General features: G+C 37.1%; 1 protein-coding gene across 13 annotated transcripts in view; it reads right to left on the bottom strand.

Moving 5' to 3' along the window:
• Nars2 (asparaginyl-tRNA synthetase 2, mitochondrial) overlaps positions 1–17,374 on the bottom strand; it is a 126,629-nt gene that overhangs the window by 18,152 nt on the left and 91,103 nt on the right. For all 13 annotated transcript variants that reach the window (XM_074082089.1, XM_074082093.1, XM_074082127.1 and 10 more), the window contains 4 exons: positions 13,392–13,490; positions 13,262–13,299; positions 11,228–11,294; positions 7,792–7,929 (listed from right to left, as the gene is read on the bottom strand). In XM_074082089.1, the coding sequence (XP_073938190.1) occupies positions 7,792–7,929; positions 11,228–11,294; positions 13,262–13,299; positions 13,392–13,490 (342 nt within the window). The remainder of the gene's footprint in view (positions 1–7,791; positions 7,930–11,227; positions 11,295–13,261; positions 13,300–13,391; positions 13,491–17,374) is intronic.

The following is a 17,374-nucleotide window of genomic DNA, read 5'->3' as shown; positions in this document are numbered from 1 at the left end:
GTCTTTCACCTCTTTAGTTAAGTGTATTCTTAGGTATTTTATTTTTTTGAGATTATTGTGATTGGAACTGTTTTCCTGATTTCTGTTCACTGAGGAACATAAAAGAGCTACTGATTTCTATATGTTAACTTTATATTCTGCTACACTACTGAAAGTGTTTATCAAATCTAGAAGTTTTGTGGTGGAATCTTTAGGGTCTTTTAAATATAGGACCATATCTGCAAGTAGGGATAATTTGACTTATTCCTTTCCTTTTGGAATCTATTTTCTTTCTTTCTTTTACCTTATTGCTCTGGGTAGGAGTTCCAGTTCTATATTAAATAAGTTGGGAAGAGTGGACACTCTTGCTTCCTTCCCAGTTTTAGAGGAAATGATTTCAGGTTTTCCCTGTTTAGTATGATGCTGACTGTAGGTTTGTTGCATATATAGCCTTTATTATGTTGTGGTACATCCTTTCTATTCCTAGTTCCTTCAGATCTTTTATCATGAAAGGATGCTGAAGTTTGCCAAAGGCTATTTCTGCATCAATTGAGATGATAATGCGATTTTTGTCTTTGATTCTGTTTTTATGCTGTATTACTTATTAACTTGAACCACAGATGTTGAACCATCCTTGCATCCCTGAAACAAAACTAATTTGATCATGGTTTGTGATCTTTTAAACTGTGTTCATGAATTTGGTTTACGAGTAGTTACTGACAATTTTTTTCATCTAGATTTATCAAAAATATTGGTCTATACTCTTTTTGGTTGTGTCTTCTCCAGTTTTAGTATAAAGGTATTACTGGCTTCACAGAATGATTTTGGTAATTCTCCTTCCCTTTTTATTTCACAGAATACTTTGAGAAGCATTGGTCTTAGTTCTTTAAAGGTCCGGTATAATTCTGCAGTGAATTTGTCCAGTCCCAGGCTCTTCTCTATTGGGAGAATCTTTATTTTCTATTTTTATTTTTGGTGGCACTAGGGTTTGAACTCAGGGCCTCAGACTTGCTAGGTAGGCACTCTTCCACTAGAGCTACTTCACCAGTCCTATTGGGAGCCTCTTTATAACTGCTCCAATCTCATTCCTTGTTATAGATCTGTTTAAGTGATTTATATCCTCTTTGATCAATTTTAGTAGGCCAAATGCATCTATCTATTTCTTCTAGATTTTCCAGTTTATTAGAATATAGGGTTTAAAGTATTCCCCAATGATCCTCTGGATTTCTTGTGATCCTTCCTTTTTCATCTCTAATTTTATTAATTTGGGTCTTCTTCCAATTTTTTTGGTCACTTCTGGAAAAAGGCTACATCAATCTTATTTATCCTTTGAAAGAACCATTTCTTTTGTTTCATTGATTCTTTGTATATTTTTTAGTCTCCATTTCATTAATTTTTGCCCAAAATTTATTGTTTCTTTCCACCTGTAATTTTTAGTTTGACTTGTTCTTGTTTTTCTAAGAGTTTGAGGTGTATCAGTAGGCTATTTGACATATATTGTTTTTTGGCAGGGGATGGGAATTGGGTTTAAACTCAGGACCTCATGCTTGCTAGGTATGCACTCTACCACTTTAGCCACACTTCTAGCCCTTTTTTCTCTGGTTATTTTGGAGATAGGGTTTCACTTTTTGCCCAGGCTGTCCTGGACTGCAGTCCTATTATTTTAATCTTCTCACCATCAATGGGACAGGTGTGCACCACCATGCACACAGCTTTCTTCCATTGAGATGGGGTCTAGCAAACTTTTTTTCCAGAATGATCTGGAACTGCAATCCTCTTAATCTTAGCCTCCCACATAACTTGGGATGACAAAAGCATGCCACCACACCCAGCTATTGGTGAGATAGGGTCCCATGAACTTTTTTGCCTAGGCTGGTCTCACATTGTGATTTTCCCAACCTCAGGCTCCCAAATAGCTACTGGTGCCTGGCTCTGTATTTTTGATGTAGGCACTCATAGCTATAATCTTTCCCTTTAGCACTGCCTTTGCTCTGTCCCAGAGCTTCTGGTATGTTGTGTTTACATTTTATCAAAATCTAGAAATGTTTTTACTTCCCCCTTATTTCAATGATCAAGTGATCATTCCACAATGTACTGTTCAGTCTCTATGCTTCTGAACAGTTTCTATTGTAGTTGATTTCTAGTTTTGTTTTATTGTGGTCTAACAGAACACTTTTTTTTTTCAATTTTATTTGTTAAGACTTGCTTTATGCCTTAAAATAGGATCTATTTTGGAGAAAAATTCCATGGCTGCCTAGAAAAATGTGTATTGTGCTGCTACTGGATGAAATACTCTGTAGACATCTGTTAAATCCATTTGGTTAATAGTGTCGATTAATTCTGAAGTTTCTTTGTTGATTTTTTTTTTTTGTCTGGATGGCCTATCTTTTGGTGACAGTGGAGTACTGAAGTCTTCCACTATTATTGTGTTTGAGTCTATGTGTGCTTGCAAGTACAGTAGTGCTTGTTTAATGAAATTGGGTGCACTGATGTTTGGTATGTATATGCTGTAAACTGTTATCTCCTCTTGATGGATTGTTTCCTTTATTAATATGAAGTGACCTTCTTTGTATTAGAGGTCACCAAACAATTCTCTATCGCACAGAGGGAGAGATTGAGCCTCAATTAATGGGCAGACTGGTCTAAGGTCATATAGCTAATTAAGTAAGAGAGTTGGATATCAAACCCAGAATAGCTCTTGATCCAGTGTGCTTGTCATTATACTACAGTTCATCTCCCCTTCCTCCCTTCTCTGTCTCTCTCTTACACACACACACACACACACACACACAGTGAAGGGGAGAAAGAAAAACTGTAACTAGAAACATGCCATTTCACTATTTATTATCTCTGTCCTAAAGATGTAAGTGCAGTTTAAATTATTTCCCTACCCTTCTCCTTTGATTCCCTAGATAAAGCTCCTATGAAAACACACGTTTTACTTTTCAAGACAATATTGAGTCCTTTGAAGAAACTCTTGCAATCCGACCCACAACCTGTCATTAGAGCTCTACTGAAAGCAATACAGAATTTAGTCATCTTTACCAAAGTGTGTGCATTCACATACTTTGAAAAAAAAGTAACAAACTTGGGCTAGAAGCAGGCACTTTATGTAAGTAGGCTACAAAGAAATCTAGGTTGCTAATATAAATATTATAATCTATGGCTAACGTAAACAACCTAATTAAATGATACTTGAGTATTTTAGAAATGATAAGCTATATGCTATAGTAGTGAATAAATTATGGAAGTATACAAAGTCTCATTATAGTGCTTTTACTGTTTGAGACCACATTACTAGAGAATATGCTATAAACAAGGTATATCCAAAGGTTAGAACCATCAAAGAGAAAAGCCTTTTAAGGACTCTTATGTTATAGTGTGGCAAAACACATACACAAATATTATAACACTACTGTACTTTGTTACTGGGCTGGTAGCCTTAACTGACAACCTGGCAGGATTGAGAAAAGCCTAAAACCTAGGAGATTAGTAAAGCACAGCTCCGGGATTGTGAGAGTTCTGACTGATGAATGGACTCCATCCCTTGATGTATTTATAACTGATGGCATTATAGAGAGGTAGTGAAAAGTATGAGTGAGGGCCTTGTAAGAGAAAGTGGGCCACTGGGGGCATGACCTTGGGGGCTCTATCTTTCTCTGGCCTCTTTCTACATGACCTTTGTTTCCTGGGTGCAATTTTTTAAATTGCTCTGCTCTGCCGTGCCCTCCCACCATTATGGGAGCCAAGTAAATCTTTCCTACCTTATGCTGTTTTTGCTAGATATTTTGGTCACAGTGATATAAGAGTGACTAACAAAATCAAAATAAAGTTCTTTTATCACAATTTATAAAGTAATGAGACTGATTCATAGTTACTGACTACCTACCACTCCAAACACTGTGCTATGTACTTTTCCTATGTTACCTAATTTGATCCTTAGAAGTCCAGAAAATAGAGAGCTATTTTCTGACTGCAGTCAGTACTGACTGCAATCTTCTGATAGATGCTAAACCAGAACTGCCCCGATGGGCCATGCCCAAATTCCTAACACCTAAGAACTAACAGAGCAAAAGATTTGATGAAGTTAAAAATAAAAAGAGAGGAGAATTCCAAGATGGTGGCTAGAGGGAGGAAGCAGAAAGCATCCTCCTATAGTGAAATCTTGGAGAGACGCTGGAGACACACCTTATAGGAAAAACCACCGAGAAGAGGCAAAACTTTGACTCCTCCACACCTCCAGCCTGCACAGAGCATCTCCACTTTATGTTAAAGGGAGAAACCAGGAGGGCTCCCGCACCACCACCAGATGCCAGCACCCAGATGGCTTGGGAAGACACAGACCACAAGGTGAGCTAAGCGGTACTCCCACAGACAACCCTGGGCTAGATCAGCATAGCCCCCTGGACAGACCAACCCCCACCTAGGGAAAAAAAGAGAAACTGAGTAATAAGTAATAATAATAAAAAAAGACACATAGCAAAGAGGATGGGGTGCCCTGAGCGCCAAAGGGGGGAGAGGGGAATCCCTCATGGAACGGTAAATAAACAAGCCGGGCGGGAGAAGGCAGAAGCAGCAGCACACGCCCAGCAACAAGGAGCAGGAAAGCTTGTAAAAGTGGCGGACGGAGAAAAACTCCACAGGACAGGGGGTAAGATCCACATCCCATGTGAGCTGTAAATAAACAAGCCGGGCCGGAGAAGGCAGGAGCAGCAGCACACGCCCAGCAACCAGGAGTGGGAAAGTTTGTAAAAGCAGTGGTGGGAGGAAAACTCTACGGGAGAGGGGAGAAGCCCCACTTCCCACGTGAACTATAAATAAACACGCCGGCCTGAGAAAGTGGGTGCAGTGTCACCTCCCCCAGTGTGCTTGGAAAGGGGAAAGCTTGTAGCAGCGGCTCACACAAAGGAGAACTCTGAGTAAACAAAGCCTGCAGGGCCAGGTGAGTGTTAAGCTCACCCCAGAGATCTGCATAAATAAAGACTTCAGCAATAGCAGGCTGACAGCAGCAGGCAGGCGAGCCACCACCTCAGATAGCCATTCACAGAACTGTCTCCAGACTCCTTGCTGAAGCTGTATTGCATTTGAACTTGGGACACTTTGTGGGTTTTTTTTTTTTGTTTTGTGCGGTTTTGTTTTATTTTGGTTTTTCCAGTTTTTTTCCCCTTTGATGAGACAACCACAGAACTACTTCTGAGGCACCATCTCCAGGATTGGAGGCTGAGGGACGAACATCAAAATTATTAAGACTGAAACTTATTGCATTTGAACTTGGATATTTTTTTTTCATTTTTATTTTTATTTCTTTTTATTTTTAATTTTCAATCCTCTCTCTGTCTCTCTAATGCCTGTTCAGCTTATGGTTGATTAATACACTATCTCTCCCTGTTTATATCTTTGAAACTTTGTTTTGTTTTTTTCTGCTTATTTGTTTTTCCCTTTTCCTTTAACTTCTCTGCTTTCCATTTCTTCTCATCCTTCTATTCTAAGTATCACTAGTGCTATTATTACAGCCAGAAAATACTTAATTGCACACAGTACAGGGACAATAACAACACCAAGGGCAATGACGGGAAGACAGAAAAAACAGGGAAACCAGTTTCCCCACAGCAAAAAATTAGTACAGGAACCAGAGGGAAATGAAGAAAACAGATACTCAACTGTTGAAGATAAACTCCAACAAAATGAAGATAAACTATGCCAAAGAACCCAATGAAGCCTACAAGAATAATTTAAAAGAAGACACACTACAGGTACTCAATGAGAATTTTATAGAGATGATACTGGAAAGGGTCAACCAAAATGTACAGGAGACACTCAAGAAATTCCAAGACAACAAAAATAGAGAATTTGAAAAAGCAAAAGAAGAAGTAAAGGAAACCATAGAAGGCCTGTATAAACACCAAAGTGAAACAAAGAACACGATTAATAAAGAGATAAATGAACTCAGGACAAAAATAGACAACATTAAAGAGAAAACGACCCAGGATATGGAAAACCTCAGAAAAAAGAATGAAACAGAACTGCAAAACAAAATGGAAGGCCAACCCAGCAGAATAGAACAAACAGAAGACAGAATCTCAGAACTCGAAGATGAAATGGTAATTAAAGGAAAAAACCAAAGAACAATTAGTTAAACAACTTAAGACCTGTGAAAAGAAAATGCAAGAACTCACTGACTCCATCAAAAGACCAAACCTGAGAATCATGGGCACTGAAGAAGGAGAAGAGGTGCAAGCAAAGGGAATGCGTAATATATTCAACAAAATAATAACAGAAAATCTCCCAAATGTAGAGAAAGCTATTCCCATACAGATGCAAGAGGCCTCCAGAACACCAAACAGACCAGATCAAAACAGAACTACCCCACGGCATATCATCATTAAAACAAGTTCAGAAACTAGGGAAAGAATATTGAAGGCTGTAAGAGAGAAAAAACAAACAACATACAAAGGTAAACCCATCAAAATCACAGCAGACTTCCCAACAGAAACATTAAAAGCAAGAAGAGCTTGGGTAGAGGTCTTCCAGGCACTGAATGAAATAAGTTCAACCCCAGGATACTCTACCCAGCAAAACTATCATTCAAAATAGATGGAGCAATAAAAGTCTTCCATGATAAGCAGAAACTAAAACAATATATAACCACAAAGTCACCACTACAAAAGATTCTTCAGGGGATTCTGCACACAGAAAGTGAAACCCAACATAACGCAGAAAAAGCTTTCGATAAGATCCAACACCATTTCATGATAAAAGCTCTAAGAAAACTAGCAATAGAAGGAAAGTACCTCAACATTATAAAAGCTATATATGACAAACCTACAGCCAGCATTATACTTAATGGAGAAAAACTGAAACCATTCCTTCTAAAATCAGGAACTAGACAAGGATGCCCACTATCTCCACTCCTATTCAACATAGTACTGGAATTCCTAGTCAGAGCAATTAGGCAAGAAGAAGGAATAAAAGGAATACAAATAGGTAAATAAATAAATAAATAAATAAATAAATAAATAAATAGAAACTCCAGAAAATATATCATTTGTACAGACCAGGAAATTAAAATTCAATGAAATTAGGTGGTTTAAATAAGATCACATAGATCTTATTAAATAAGATCTTTTCTGCCATGTTACCATTACTCACAAAATTTACAGTAAAAACTCTTTTTAGCCTCCCCCCAATTTCCTCAGAAAATCAAGTCAGTAGTCAATGTGTCGACTATGTGTCTAAAACTGCTGGATTCTATTCATCCATCTATCCATTCATCCAATCACCTACCCACTCACCAAACAGACATTAGATGTCTGCTGTGTCCCAGGCATGATGCTAAGGATATACTGCTGACTGAAAAAGTATTCTTGCATAGATAAATGGTCATGCATCACATACAAATAAAACTGCATTAAAAGTAATGACAGATTAAGAGTTTGTAGCTCTAGGTCTGAAACTTAACATTATACACACCAATGTAGCATCTAATAGAGGTCTCTGACAGTAGACCTGGTGTTGGTATACTGAGTTCTAGGTTACTTCCTCTCAGTTATTTAACCAAAATAAAACCAACCTATGCTTGTATTTGCTAAACTAAGGATACCTTTTGATACACTGAGGAACTACATTTGTAAAACAATGTTATCTTTGGGATTCCAATGTTGGGTTTGGTAGGAGGTGACTTTGGGAAACTTTATCATTATAAGAGATGAAAAGAGTAGTGGATATAATTTAATATGTCAAAAGCTAAACAAAATTAAACTTGGGAAACCCAGTGTCTGAGATGATGCACCCCAACTATTTAGTATCTCTTACCGTGTGGTGAGGGCCATCTTCATTGTCCCTCATGTAGAAAGGCTTGAGTGCCAATGGATAGTTAATGACAAAGACTGGTATGTTGCCGCAGTGCTTCACCAGGTACTTCTCATGCTCAGTTTGTAGATCAACACCCCACTGTAATAAGAAAAAGGAATGGCAAAAAAAAAGAAGACAGCTGAAACACATAACTTAAAAAACCTGTGTCAGTTCCTAGGTCTTCTTCTCTGAGGGTCAGAGATGAGTGGAGCTGTCCAATGACTACAATAAAGGGTCGTTGAACCACCAAAGTCCTGGAAAAATGAATGCTGACACAGTAAACACCATCCTTTCTGTTCCCTGGCCCTGAATGCTGCTGAATGAGCAGCATTCAGAAAGTGAATAAGACTGCAGGCAACCAGAGTACACTTACCAAAGGGATAAAACTGTTCAGAATTGTGGTTTTTATTAATATTGCCCAAAGCTTCTTGCAAGTCACTGTTCCTAAGTCTCAGGAAACTAAATGACAGAAGTAGTATTTCTAATGTTGAGTTCATCTCTGGCTACATGGCTAGCTCCTCTTTTTTAAATAAAACAGTCAACAAAATAGGTTATTATCTATTAGCACTGTTCAATGTGACTAAGAAATTCCAGGTACCATGCCAGGGGCTGAATTTGGTAGTACAAAGAAAAGAGTTATGCTTCCTGACTTCATGAGGCTTCCAGAGTAGGATAGAAACATTAAACTGAAAATTACACAAAGAATTGACTTTATAAATACAACAAATACAAATTACTGTCAAAACACTTATAAGAGTGTTTGATAACTAGGGGTGGACTTGGTGTAAGGACAGTTTAAACACAAAGGTACTACATTCTTTTTTTCTTTCTCCTTCGGTGGTACTAGGGTTTGAACTCAGAGCTTTTGTTCTACCACTTGAGCCATACCTCCAGCCCTTTTGCTTTAGGTTATTTTACAAACAGGGTCTAATTGTTTTTGGCTAGGCTAGTCTCAGACTGGGATTCCCCTACTTATGCTTTCCACAGGGATTACAGAAGTATGCCACCATGTCTGGATTTATTTATTGAGATGGGGGTCTAACTTTTTGTCCAGGCTGGCCTTGAACCTCCCAATCTCTGCCTCTGCCTTCAAACTATACTAAGAGCCACCATAATAAAAACAGCATAGTATTGGCACAAAAATAGACACAAAGATCAATGGAACAGAAAGGAAGACCAATACATAAACCCACGCAGCAACACTCATTTGATTTTTAACAAAGATGCCTAAAACATGAATTGAAGAAAAACAGCCTCTTTAACAAATGGTGCTGGGAAAACAAGATTTCTACCTGCAGGAGACTGAAACTAGATTCCAATCGCCCACCTTGTACTAGCATCAATTCAAAGTGGATTAAAGATCTTAAGGTAAGATCTGAAACTGAAATAACTACAGGAAAGATTAGGGAATATATGGGAATATATAGGCAAAGGTAATAACTTTATGAATAGAACTCCAATAGTTCAGTCGTTATGAGAAAGGATTGACAAATGGGGCTGCATCAAACTAAATAGCTTCTGCATAGCAATGGAAAAAAATCACTAGACTGAAGAAACAGCCTTCAGAATGGGAGAAAATCTTTGCCAGCTATACATCTGACAAGGGATTAATAATCTGAATATATAGGGAGCTCAAAACACTAACCTTGCAAAGAATTGACAACCCACTGAACAAATGGGCAAATTAATTCAACAGACATTCTCAAAAGAAGTATAAATGGTAAATAAAGAAACGCTCAATATCCTTGGACATAAAGGAAACACAAATAAAAAAGACACTGAGGTATCACCTTAACCCCGTCAGAATGGCTATTATTAGTAACACAAAAAACAAATGCTGGCAAGGATGTAGTAAAAAAGGAATACTTACATATTCTTGGTGGCAATGCAAATTTCTGCAAACACTGTGGAAAGCAGTATGGAGGGTCCTCAAAAAACTAAAAACAGACCTACCATATGATCCAGCAATACCACTCCTGGGCATATACCCAAAGGAATGTAAGCCAGCATACAATAAAGCCACTTGCACATGCATGTTTATGGCTGTTCACAACAGCCAAGCTTTACATATAGCCCAGATGCTCCCACAACTGATGAATGCTTTAAGAAAATGTGGTGTACACACACACACACACACACACACACACACACACACACACACACACACACACACACACACACACACACACACAGAGGAGTATTATTCGGCCACAAAGAAGAATGAAGTTATGTTGCTTGCAGATAAAGGATGGAACAGGAAAAAATCATGTTAAACAAAGCCAGGCTCAGAAGAACAAAGGTTGCATGTTTTCCCTCATAGGTGGGAAAAACCTATGTAAGATAAATGTACACAGAAATACATATATGATCTTATACACACATACAAAAACACATTCATACATATGTGAGGGGGGCGGAGAAGATGACTGCATTAGCCTAAGGGGACTATGGGAAGGTTGGAGAGAGAAAGAGAATGAAAGAATAAATGAAAAATATTCAAATACTGCATCTATGTGTGAAGATAACAGAACACAATGCACTCACTGCAAGCTGGTGAACAATAGGGGAGCAGTGCAATAGAGAAGGAGTAAATAATAGAGGGGGTTAATCTGATTAAAGCAGGATATGTACATGTCTAAAATACCAAGACGAAGCTCCATTGAGCAATCAATATACACTCAAAAAACTGAAGGACAGGAAGTTAAAACAGGTTTTCCTGGGGGTGGGTGTAAGAGGGAGGGGAGAGGGTAAAGGACGCTGAATATGGTCGATGTACTTTGGTATGAAAATAGAACAATGAAACCTGTTGAAATTGTTCTAAGAAGGGGTAAAAGGGAGATAAGGGAGAATGATGTAGGAGTGAATCTAATTAAGGTATATTGTAAGCACATATGTAAATGTCATGATGTACCCTCACCTGTACAACTATTATATGCTAACAAAAAAGCTATTTTGAGTGGCTTAGAAACTAAAGGCTCTATAAGGCTCAAATGAAAAAGAAGCATGTTGAATATGGTGCCTAAAATTATTTACTCATACAACCCCTTATGTACTGCCTCTTAAAGTTCATTCAGAACGAACTTTGGGAGTCACTGAACTAATTTCTACAGTAATATTTTCTGATTATTATTATTTTTTTTAGATTTTCACCTTCCTAAGCTTAGGAGGCTCTTTTATAACCTTTTACTCACTGCTATTTCAAATAATACAATTTTAGTCCAAAATTATTTTTCATTCTAAATATTTCAACAAGGTCAGCAAACATTAAACAAAGTCTTTGAACAGATGAATAAATACTACATATTGCTAATAAGAGACTTAAGGTTATTTTAAAGGATTCTTAATGCAGTGAGATATTGACAAAAGGGAAGCATTTTACACAGACACACAATATTACCTCAGGAGTGAAGGTGAAGTTTTCGGATGCTTGCTTTAAGATCTCTACTGCCTCCGTATAAGAAATGCTGGAGGAAAACAAGGTAAAAGCAGAGAAAAGGTAACACAATGGACTGCTCTTAATTAGGCCATCTCAAAACTAGAAAAAGCCAATTCTCATATAGTCTCTGTGGTCATTAAGGTGTACTGAGGAATCAGGAATTAAAGGTGATCTAATCCTATGAAAGTCATATCTGCCTGACGAGAAGTGGCTGTTCAATAGCCCACTCCTGAGTGGCTTGCAGAGCACATGGAGGAGCTGGTTACGTTAGGAAACAGAATTTCTCTAAATCCATGCTATGCCAATGCCCTACTAAAACGTATGATATATTGATGCTAAAAGTGCAAAAGACTTTCCTAAAAGTTGTCATTCACTTGTTCATTTATTGACAACAAATGTGTATTTGATACTTACTAGATGTGAGGCATTCTTCTAGGAACTGGAGATACAGTAAACAAAAATAAAGCCCTTGCCTTTATGGATACATGTGTACCTTCAAGGAGTGTGTGAGAGTATATGTGTATGTATATGTGTGTGTGTGTGTGTGTGTGTGTGCATGCGTGCATGAGTGTGTATGTGTGTGGAGCAAGAAACAGACAAATAAACAGAAATAATATAGTGGCAGGTAGTCATTACTGAAAATACAGTGAGGTAAGAAGACAGAGGGTGTTTGGGAGGGGTGCTGTTCTGGATGATAAGACAGTTAAGAAAGGCCTCACTGAGTCAGTGACATTTGAACAGAAACCTGCATCAAGTGAAAAAATGAACTCTATAAATATCTGGGGAGAAGTATGCCAGGCAAAAGGAACAGCAAGTAAAAGAGCTTGAAGTGAGGAACAGCTTGGCTTGTTGAAAAAAAAAAAAAAAAGGTCAGTGTGACTGAAGCACACTGCATAAGGGAAAGAAGGCCAGGAAATCAGATAGGAAAGTTAGCCAGAATTCAGATCATATGGACTTTAAGCCATGGTAAAGGGCTTGATAATGTACTCTAAGTGCTGCAAAAAGTATCACTGGTTTTCTCAATAAGAAACTCTCAGGTATAAAGTATGACAAATCAAGAATTTGTTTTAATTTAATTGTGCAACAGGTAATATATCCACATGGTTGGAAAAAATCAATATGCATAAAAGTATACGAGAATAGTGTACAGAGACATGTCTATAGTCCCAGTTACTCAGGAGGCTGAGGTGGAAGGATCTTTTCAGCCTAGGAACTAGAGACCAGCCTGGGCAAACCCTCAAAAAGGAAAAGGAAAAAAAAAAAAAAAAAAGGAGCGTACATCTTCCTTCTATCCCAGTCCGTCCATAGATACCCAGCTCCTCTCCTCTCACATACTCACTACTATTGGTTTCCTGTATATACATACATACATGTATATATAAATATAAAAAATGTATGTAAATATTAACCTTTTAGCAAATGTTACAATTCTACGTGTTATAGCTGCTCAGTACTTTACTTCTAAGATGACTGTTGTTTCAACAACATGAATTTTATCATTTGTCACTACAGTTATTTGAAGTTCCTAGACTCTAATCACACTGTTATATTTGCTATAGGTGCTTATGCCAGTTTGTTTGTTGTACTTGGTCTTGTAAGCAATGCAGAGATGACTGAAATTATACGGGAGGATGTGCTCAGGTTACATGCAGATACTATACCACTCTGTATGAAAGATTTGCACATCCATGGATTTCAGTATACAAGGGAGTCTGGGACGACTAAGTCTGAATTATAATAATACAGTTCATAATTACTATGATCATTTGTTTATTTTGCTATGATTTATTGGTTTATCAATAATACAGATTATCAACTACGAAACAGACACAAGAGCTAAAAAATGTAACAATTTTATATAAAAATAATTAGTACATGGGTTTTGTCCCAGATCTAGGGAGAATAACAAATATATAAAGAAAAATTATAATTCAATGTGATACACATGATGACAGAGTATGAGTAAAGTTCAGAGAAATAATAATATCTACTTACGTTAAGAAGTTGTTTTTAAGCATATGTTCTAATCTGTCCTTGGAAAGATAAAGAAAAAAATTTAATGTATTTATATCATTTTATGTAATTAACATATTTAAAGAGCAGATTTACCCACAAAACTAATTACCTTGTGTCCAGGAGCTATGAACTTGTGACAGAGTTCAACATCTTTGGGACAATTTGAGAGAACCATCATTGTTGTAGACTTGAAGAGTCCCTCCATAACCTAAGAGAAATGAAAGAATTTTCTGAGAAGTAAGCAACTTTTCACAAAAAAACATCTTCAGGGCTCTGAATGCTTCCCTCTATGGTTCAGTAACTATAAACCCATTAAGTCTGTTAATCCCTGAATAGGGAAGAAGAAAGAAGAAGGAAGAAAAAAGAAAGAAGGAAGAAGGAAGAAGAAAGAAGGAAGAAGGAAGAAGAAAGAAGACCTCAGAATCTTACATTAACAGTCCCATTACTGGTATTGAATTGGGATGTGAAATGAACTTCTATCCCTAAGAGAGCTGACTTTAGACTCAGGACAGACAGTAAAAGTATCTACTTGACAGGATTATTGTGAGAATTAAATGAGATAATCCATGAGTCAGATTTAGTTTAGTAAATGGCTTAGAGAAGCACATAAGTATTAGTTGTTATAAAGTAAAAACATTTTGAAAGTGATTCATTCAGTTACTTGTAACTGAAAGTAAACTTTAAAATGTGAGAACCAATGAGATATGTCTTAATATCAAACATATACATTTTTGTTTCCTAAAGCATAAAGAAAAAGAATATTCACTGTACTGGGGATGTCCATAGAAGACTCATGGGAGAATTTTTCCCTTACAATAAAGCAGTAACTGAAATGGAAAATATTTTGAAATCTTTTCAATTAAAACTAAACTTGTGGAGGGCCAAGTACACAGCTCAGTGGTGGAGCCCATGCTAAGCATCCAGGGACCCTGGGTGCGATCCCTGAACCAAAACAAAACAAAAATAAGTAAACCTAAAAACTGAAATTTATGGTTTAAAATCAGTTTGATCCCATTAAGTGCTTCACGTGTTGTACTCACAATGATCTACCCACTTATAAAGTACAGGCTGCCTCAGAAGGACAAAAGTTCTTTTCCTCTGCTACATCACTGGTGCACCCTATTCAGGCTGGAAACAGTGAGGGCCAACTGTCTACTCAAGTTAGGTTAATATGATCATATATATAGGAAAATCTTTAAACAAGTGACAACCAGATATATTTAATGCTTTAGTCTTTGTTAGTGGGATTTAGTACTAAGTTATAGTGAATTCCTAGTTAATTCTTTGTCTTCTTTTACTAGTCATTTATACTTCCAATCAACATGTATATCTAATATAGTGAAAAAAGTTGGTAAGCACATGAATTTCTAAAGCACTGATAATGTAAAACAGTAATGACAACTAATGTGGCAGGTTGAAAAACCAGTTAGAATCCAAAGATTAGACAATAATAAAAATATAAGTGGAATCTTTCTCTCTCTCTCAGAAAAGGTCTTGCTACATAGCCCAGGCTGACCTAGAAACTGCTTCAGCCTCTGGAGTACTGGGATTACAGGTGTGCACCAACCACTATGCCTGGGAAAGCAGAACTTTCTAAGGGCCTTGAAAAATGTTTAACTGTAAACTTAATGTAAAAAATGTAAGGTAAACTATTAAAATAACAGGAACAGAATTTTAAAATTATAAACCATGCCTGGCACCAGTGCCTCACACTTGTACTCCTAGCTATTCAGGAGGCACAGATCACGAGGATCACAGTTTGAAACCAGCCCAGGCAAATAGTTCTTGAGACCCTATCTCAAAACAAACAAACAAAAAACCCTTACAAAAAAGGGCTGGTAGAGTTGCTCAAGGTGGAGGCCCTGAGTTCAAGCCCTAGGACTGCCAAAAAAAGAAAGAAATTCTAAACCAGTAGAGGGAAAATAAAGTCAGATGAATCCGATGGAGAAGGGAATAACAATAAGGAATAACTTGATTAAAGAGGAACAATTAGAGGCTACAGATCCTTTACCCGTGAGCCTCTATCACCTTCCAGTACAGCAGTGAGTAAAGCTATTACTAAATAACTAAATGATTTATAAAGGGTAATAGCCTTCAACCACTAAGCAAAGCTGACACAAGTTGGGAGGGAGAAACAGCAATTGGGTTGGATGTAATGCCGGTGCTGCTGAGGGACACAATACACCTACATATAAGATAAAGACTTTGACCGCTATGGTTGTTAAGTCGGTATCTTTCATGAGCCGTAAATTTTGATTTGAAGATGAAAATCACTGACTTCCTTAACCTTAACTTTCAGGGTATGCTCTATAAATACACTGGAAGAAAACAGAAACTTAACTGAAGGGCTTGCATAACTCTAAGATGTTTTTAAAGTGTATTACTCATTGGTACTAAGAGAGTAATACTTTATTAGAACACTGACTTTATCAGTGTCAGTATCTTTGCTGTAGTATTATTATTTTGCCTGATCTTACTATTGGTAGAAGCTGAGTAAACAGAACATAATATCTCTGCTTGTTTACTTATTTACTTACTTATATATATTTTTTGAGACAGGGTCTCACTAAGTTGCCCAGGCTGACCTCAAACTTGCTGTATTGCCCAGACTGTCACTGAACTCATTACCTACCACCTCAGCTTCCCTAGTGCTGGGATCACAGGTATGAATCACCTGCTTGGTTCTCTATATCATTCTTTACAATTGCACATGAATCTAAAATAACCTAAATATGTAAATTTAACTAAAAAAAGATAAAAGCACAATTTGATGACGAAAGGCTGATCATTTCAACACGTTTCTGAGAACAGATATCCATGTATAAAGAAATGAACCTTAATATACCTCAGCACTTTACACAGAAGCTAACTTAAAATGGATCATATATCTAAAAATAGAACTTAAAGCAATAAAACCTTCAGAAGAAAACAGTAGAATATTATTGTGATCTTGAGTTTGGCAAAGTACTCTCAAATATAACATTAAAGGAGAAAACTGGTAAATTAATGCTTATTGAAATTAAAATCTTTTTCTCTGTGTATGAAACTGCTAAGAGACTGAAAAGACAAGTCACCAATTGGGGAGAAATATGTGCAAATTACAAATCTGAAAAAGGACTTTCATTTGAAAATAAAGAATTTTCAAAACAATAGGAAAGCAAAAAATTTCAACAAATGGACAAACACCTGAGACTAAAGACCATAAAGGAATGGCTAGCAGGCACATGAAAAGATACTGAATCAACAGACATCAGGAAAATACAGGGTAAAGTCACAAAAGGACACTGATCACAGCAATAAACACACACATATACTCATGCTCACAGACACATCCTGGACAATGCTAAGTACTGGCAAAGGAATGGATATTTGTGGTGGGAATGCAAAATGGTACGATCACTTTGGAAAGCATACTGGTACTGTTTTATTTTACAAAACTAAAACACCAAACACTGACCTAGCAATCTCTCTCCTAGGAATTTACCCAAAGGGGAAATGAAAACTTTATGTTCACACAAAACCTGCACAATGAATGTATATAGCAACCTTGTTCATTATCTTAAACAACTAGAAATAAATTAAATGTCCTTCAACTGATGAATAGATAAACTGAGATACATCTGTATCATGAATACGATCAGCAGCAAAAAGAAGCAAACAAGTGATACACAGAATGTGGATGAATCTAAAATACATTATACTAAGTGACAGAAGACAAAGTGAAAAATGTGCATTCTATATTCTCAATTAATTCAGTAGTCTGGAAAGGGTAAGATTACTTACTGAGACAGTGGGAGGAGACAAAGTGGCAGCAAGAGGGAAACATTTTCCATTGACCATTCCATTCTATGACTTGATTGTACTTACAGTCACAGAGGTATAAACACTCTTCAAAATTGAGAATTTTTAATGTATGTAAATTTAAAAATAAATTAAGAAGAATAAGCTTAAACTATAGGTGTGCATCAGAACTGCTCCAGGCAGTCATTATGTACCTCTCAGGGAATGCCCGTGAAGCTACCTCTCTCCTATGTCCACCTCATCTAATGCCACTGGACAGATCATGACGCCTCTCTGGGGTCACCTGACTTT

The sequence above is a fragment of the Castor canadensis genome, chromosome 1, assembly GCF_047511655.1.
Source record: "Castor canadensis chromosome 1, mCasCan1.hap1v2, whole genome shotgun sequence".
In the NCBI taxonomy this organism is placed as follows: Eukaryota; Metazoa; Chordata; class Mammalia; order Rodentia; family Castoridae; genus Castor; species Castor canadensis.
The sequence above is the reverse complement of the archived record's forward strand: the minus strand, read 5'-3'. Positions and strand labels throughout refer to the sequence as shown.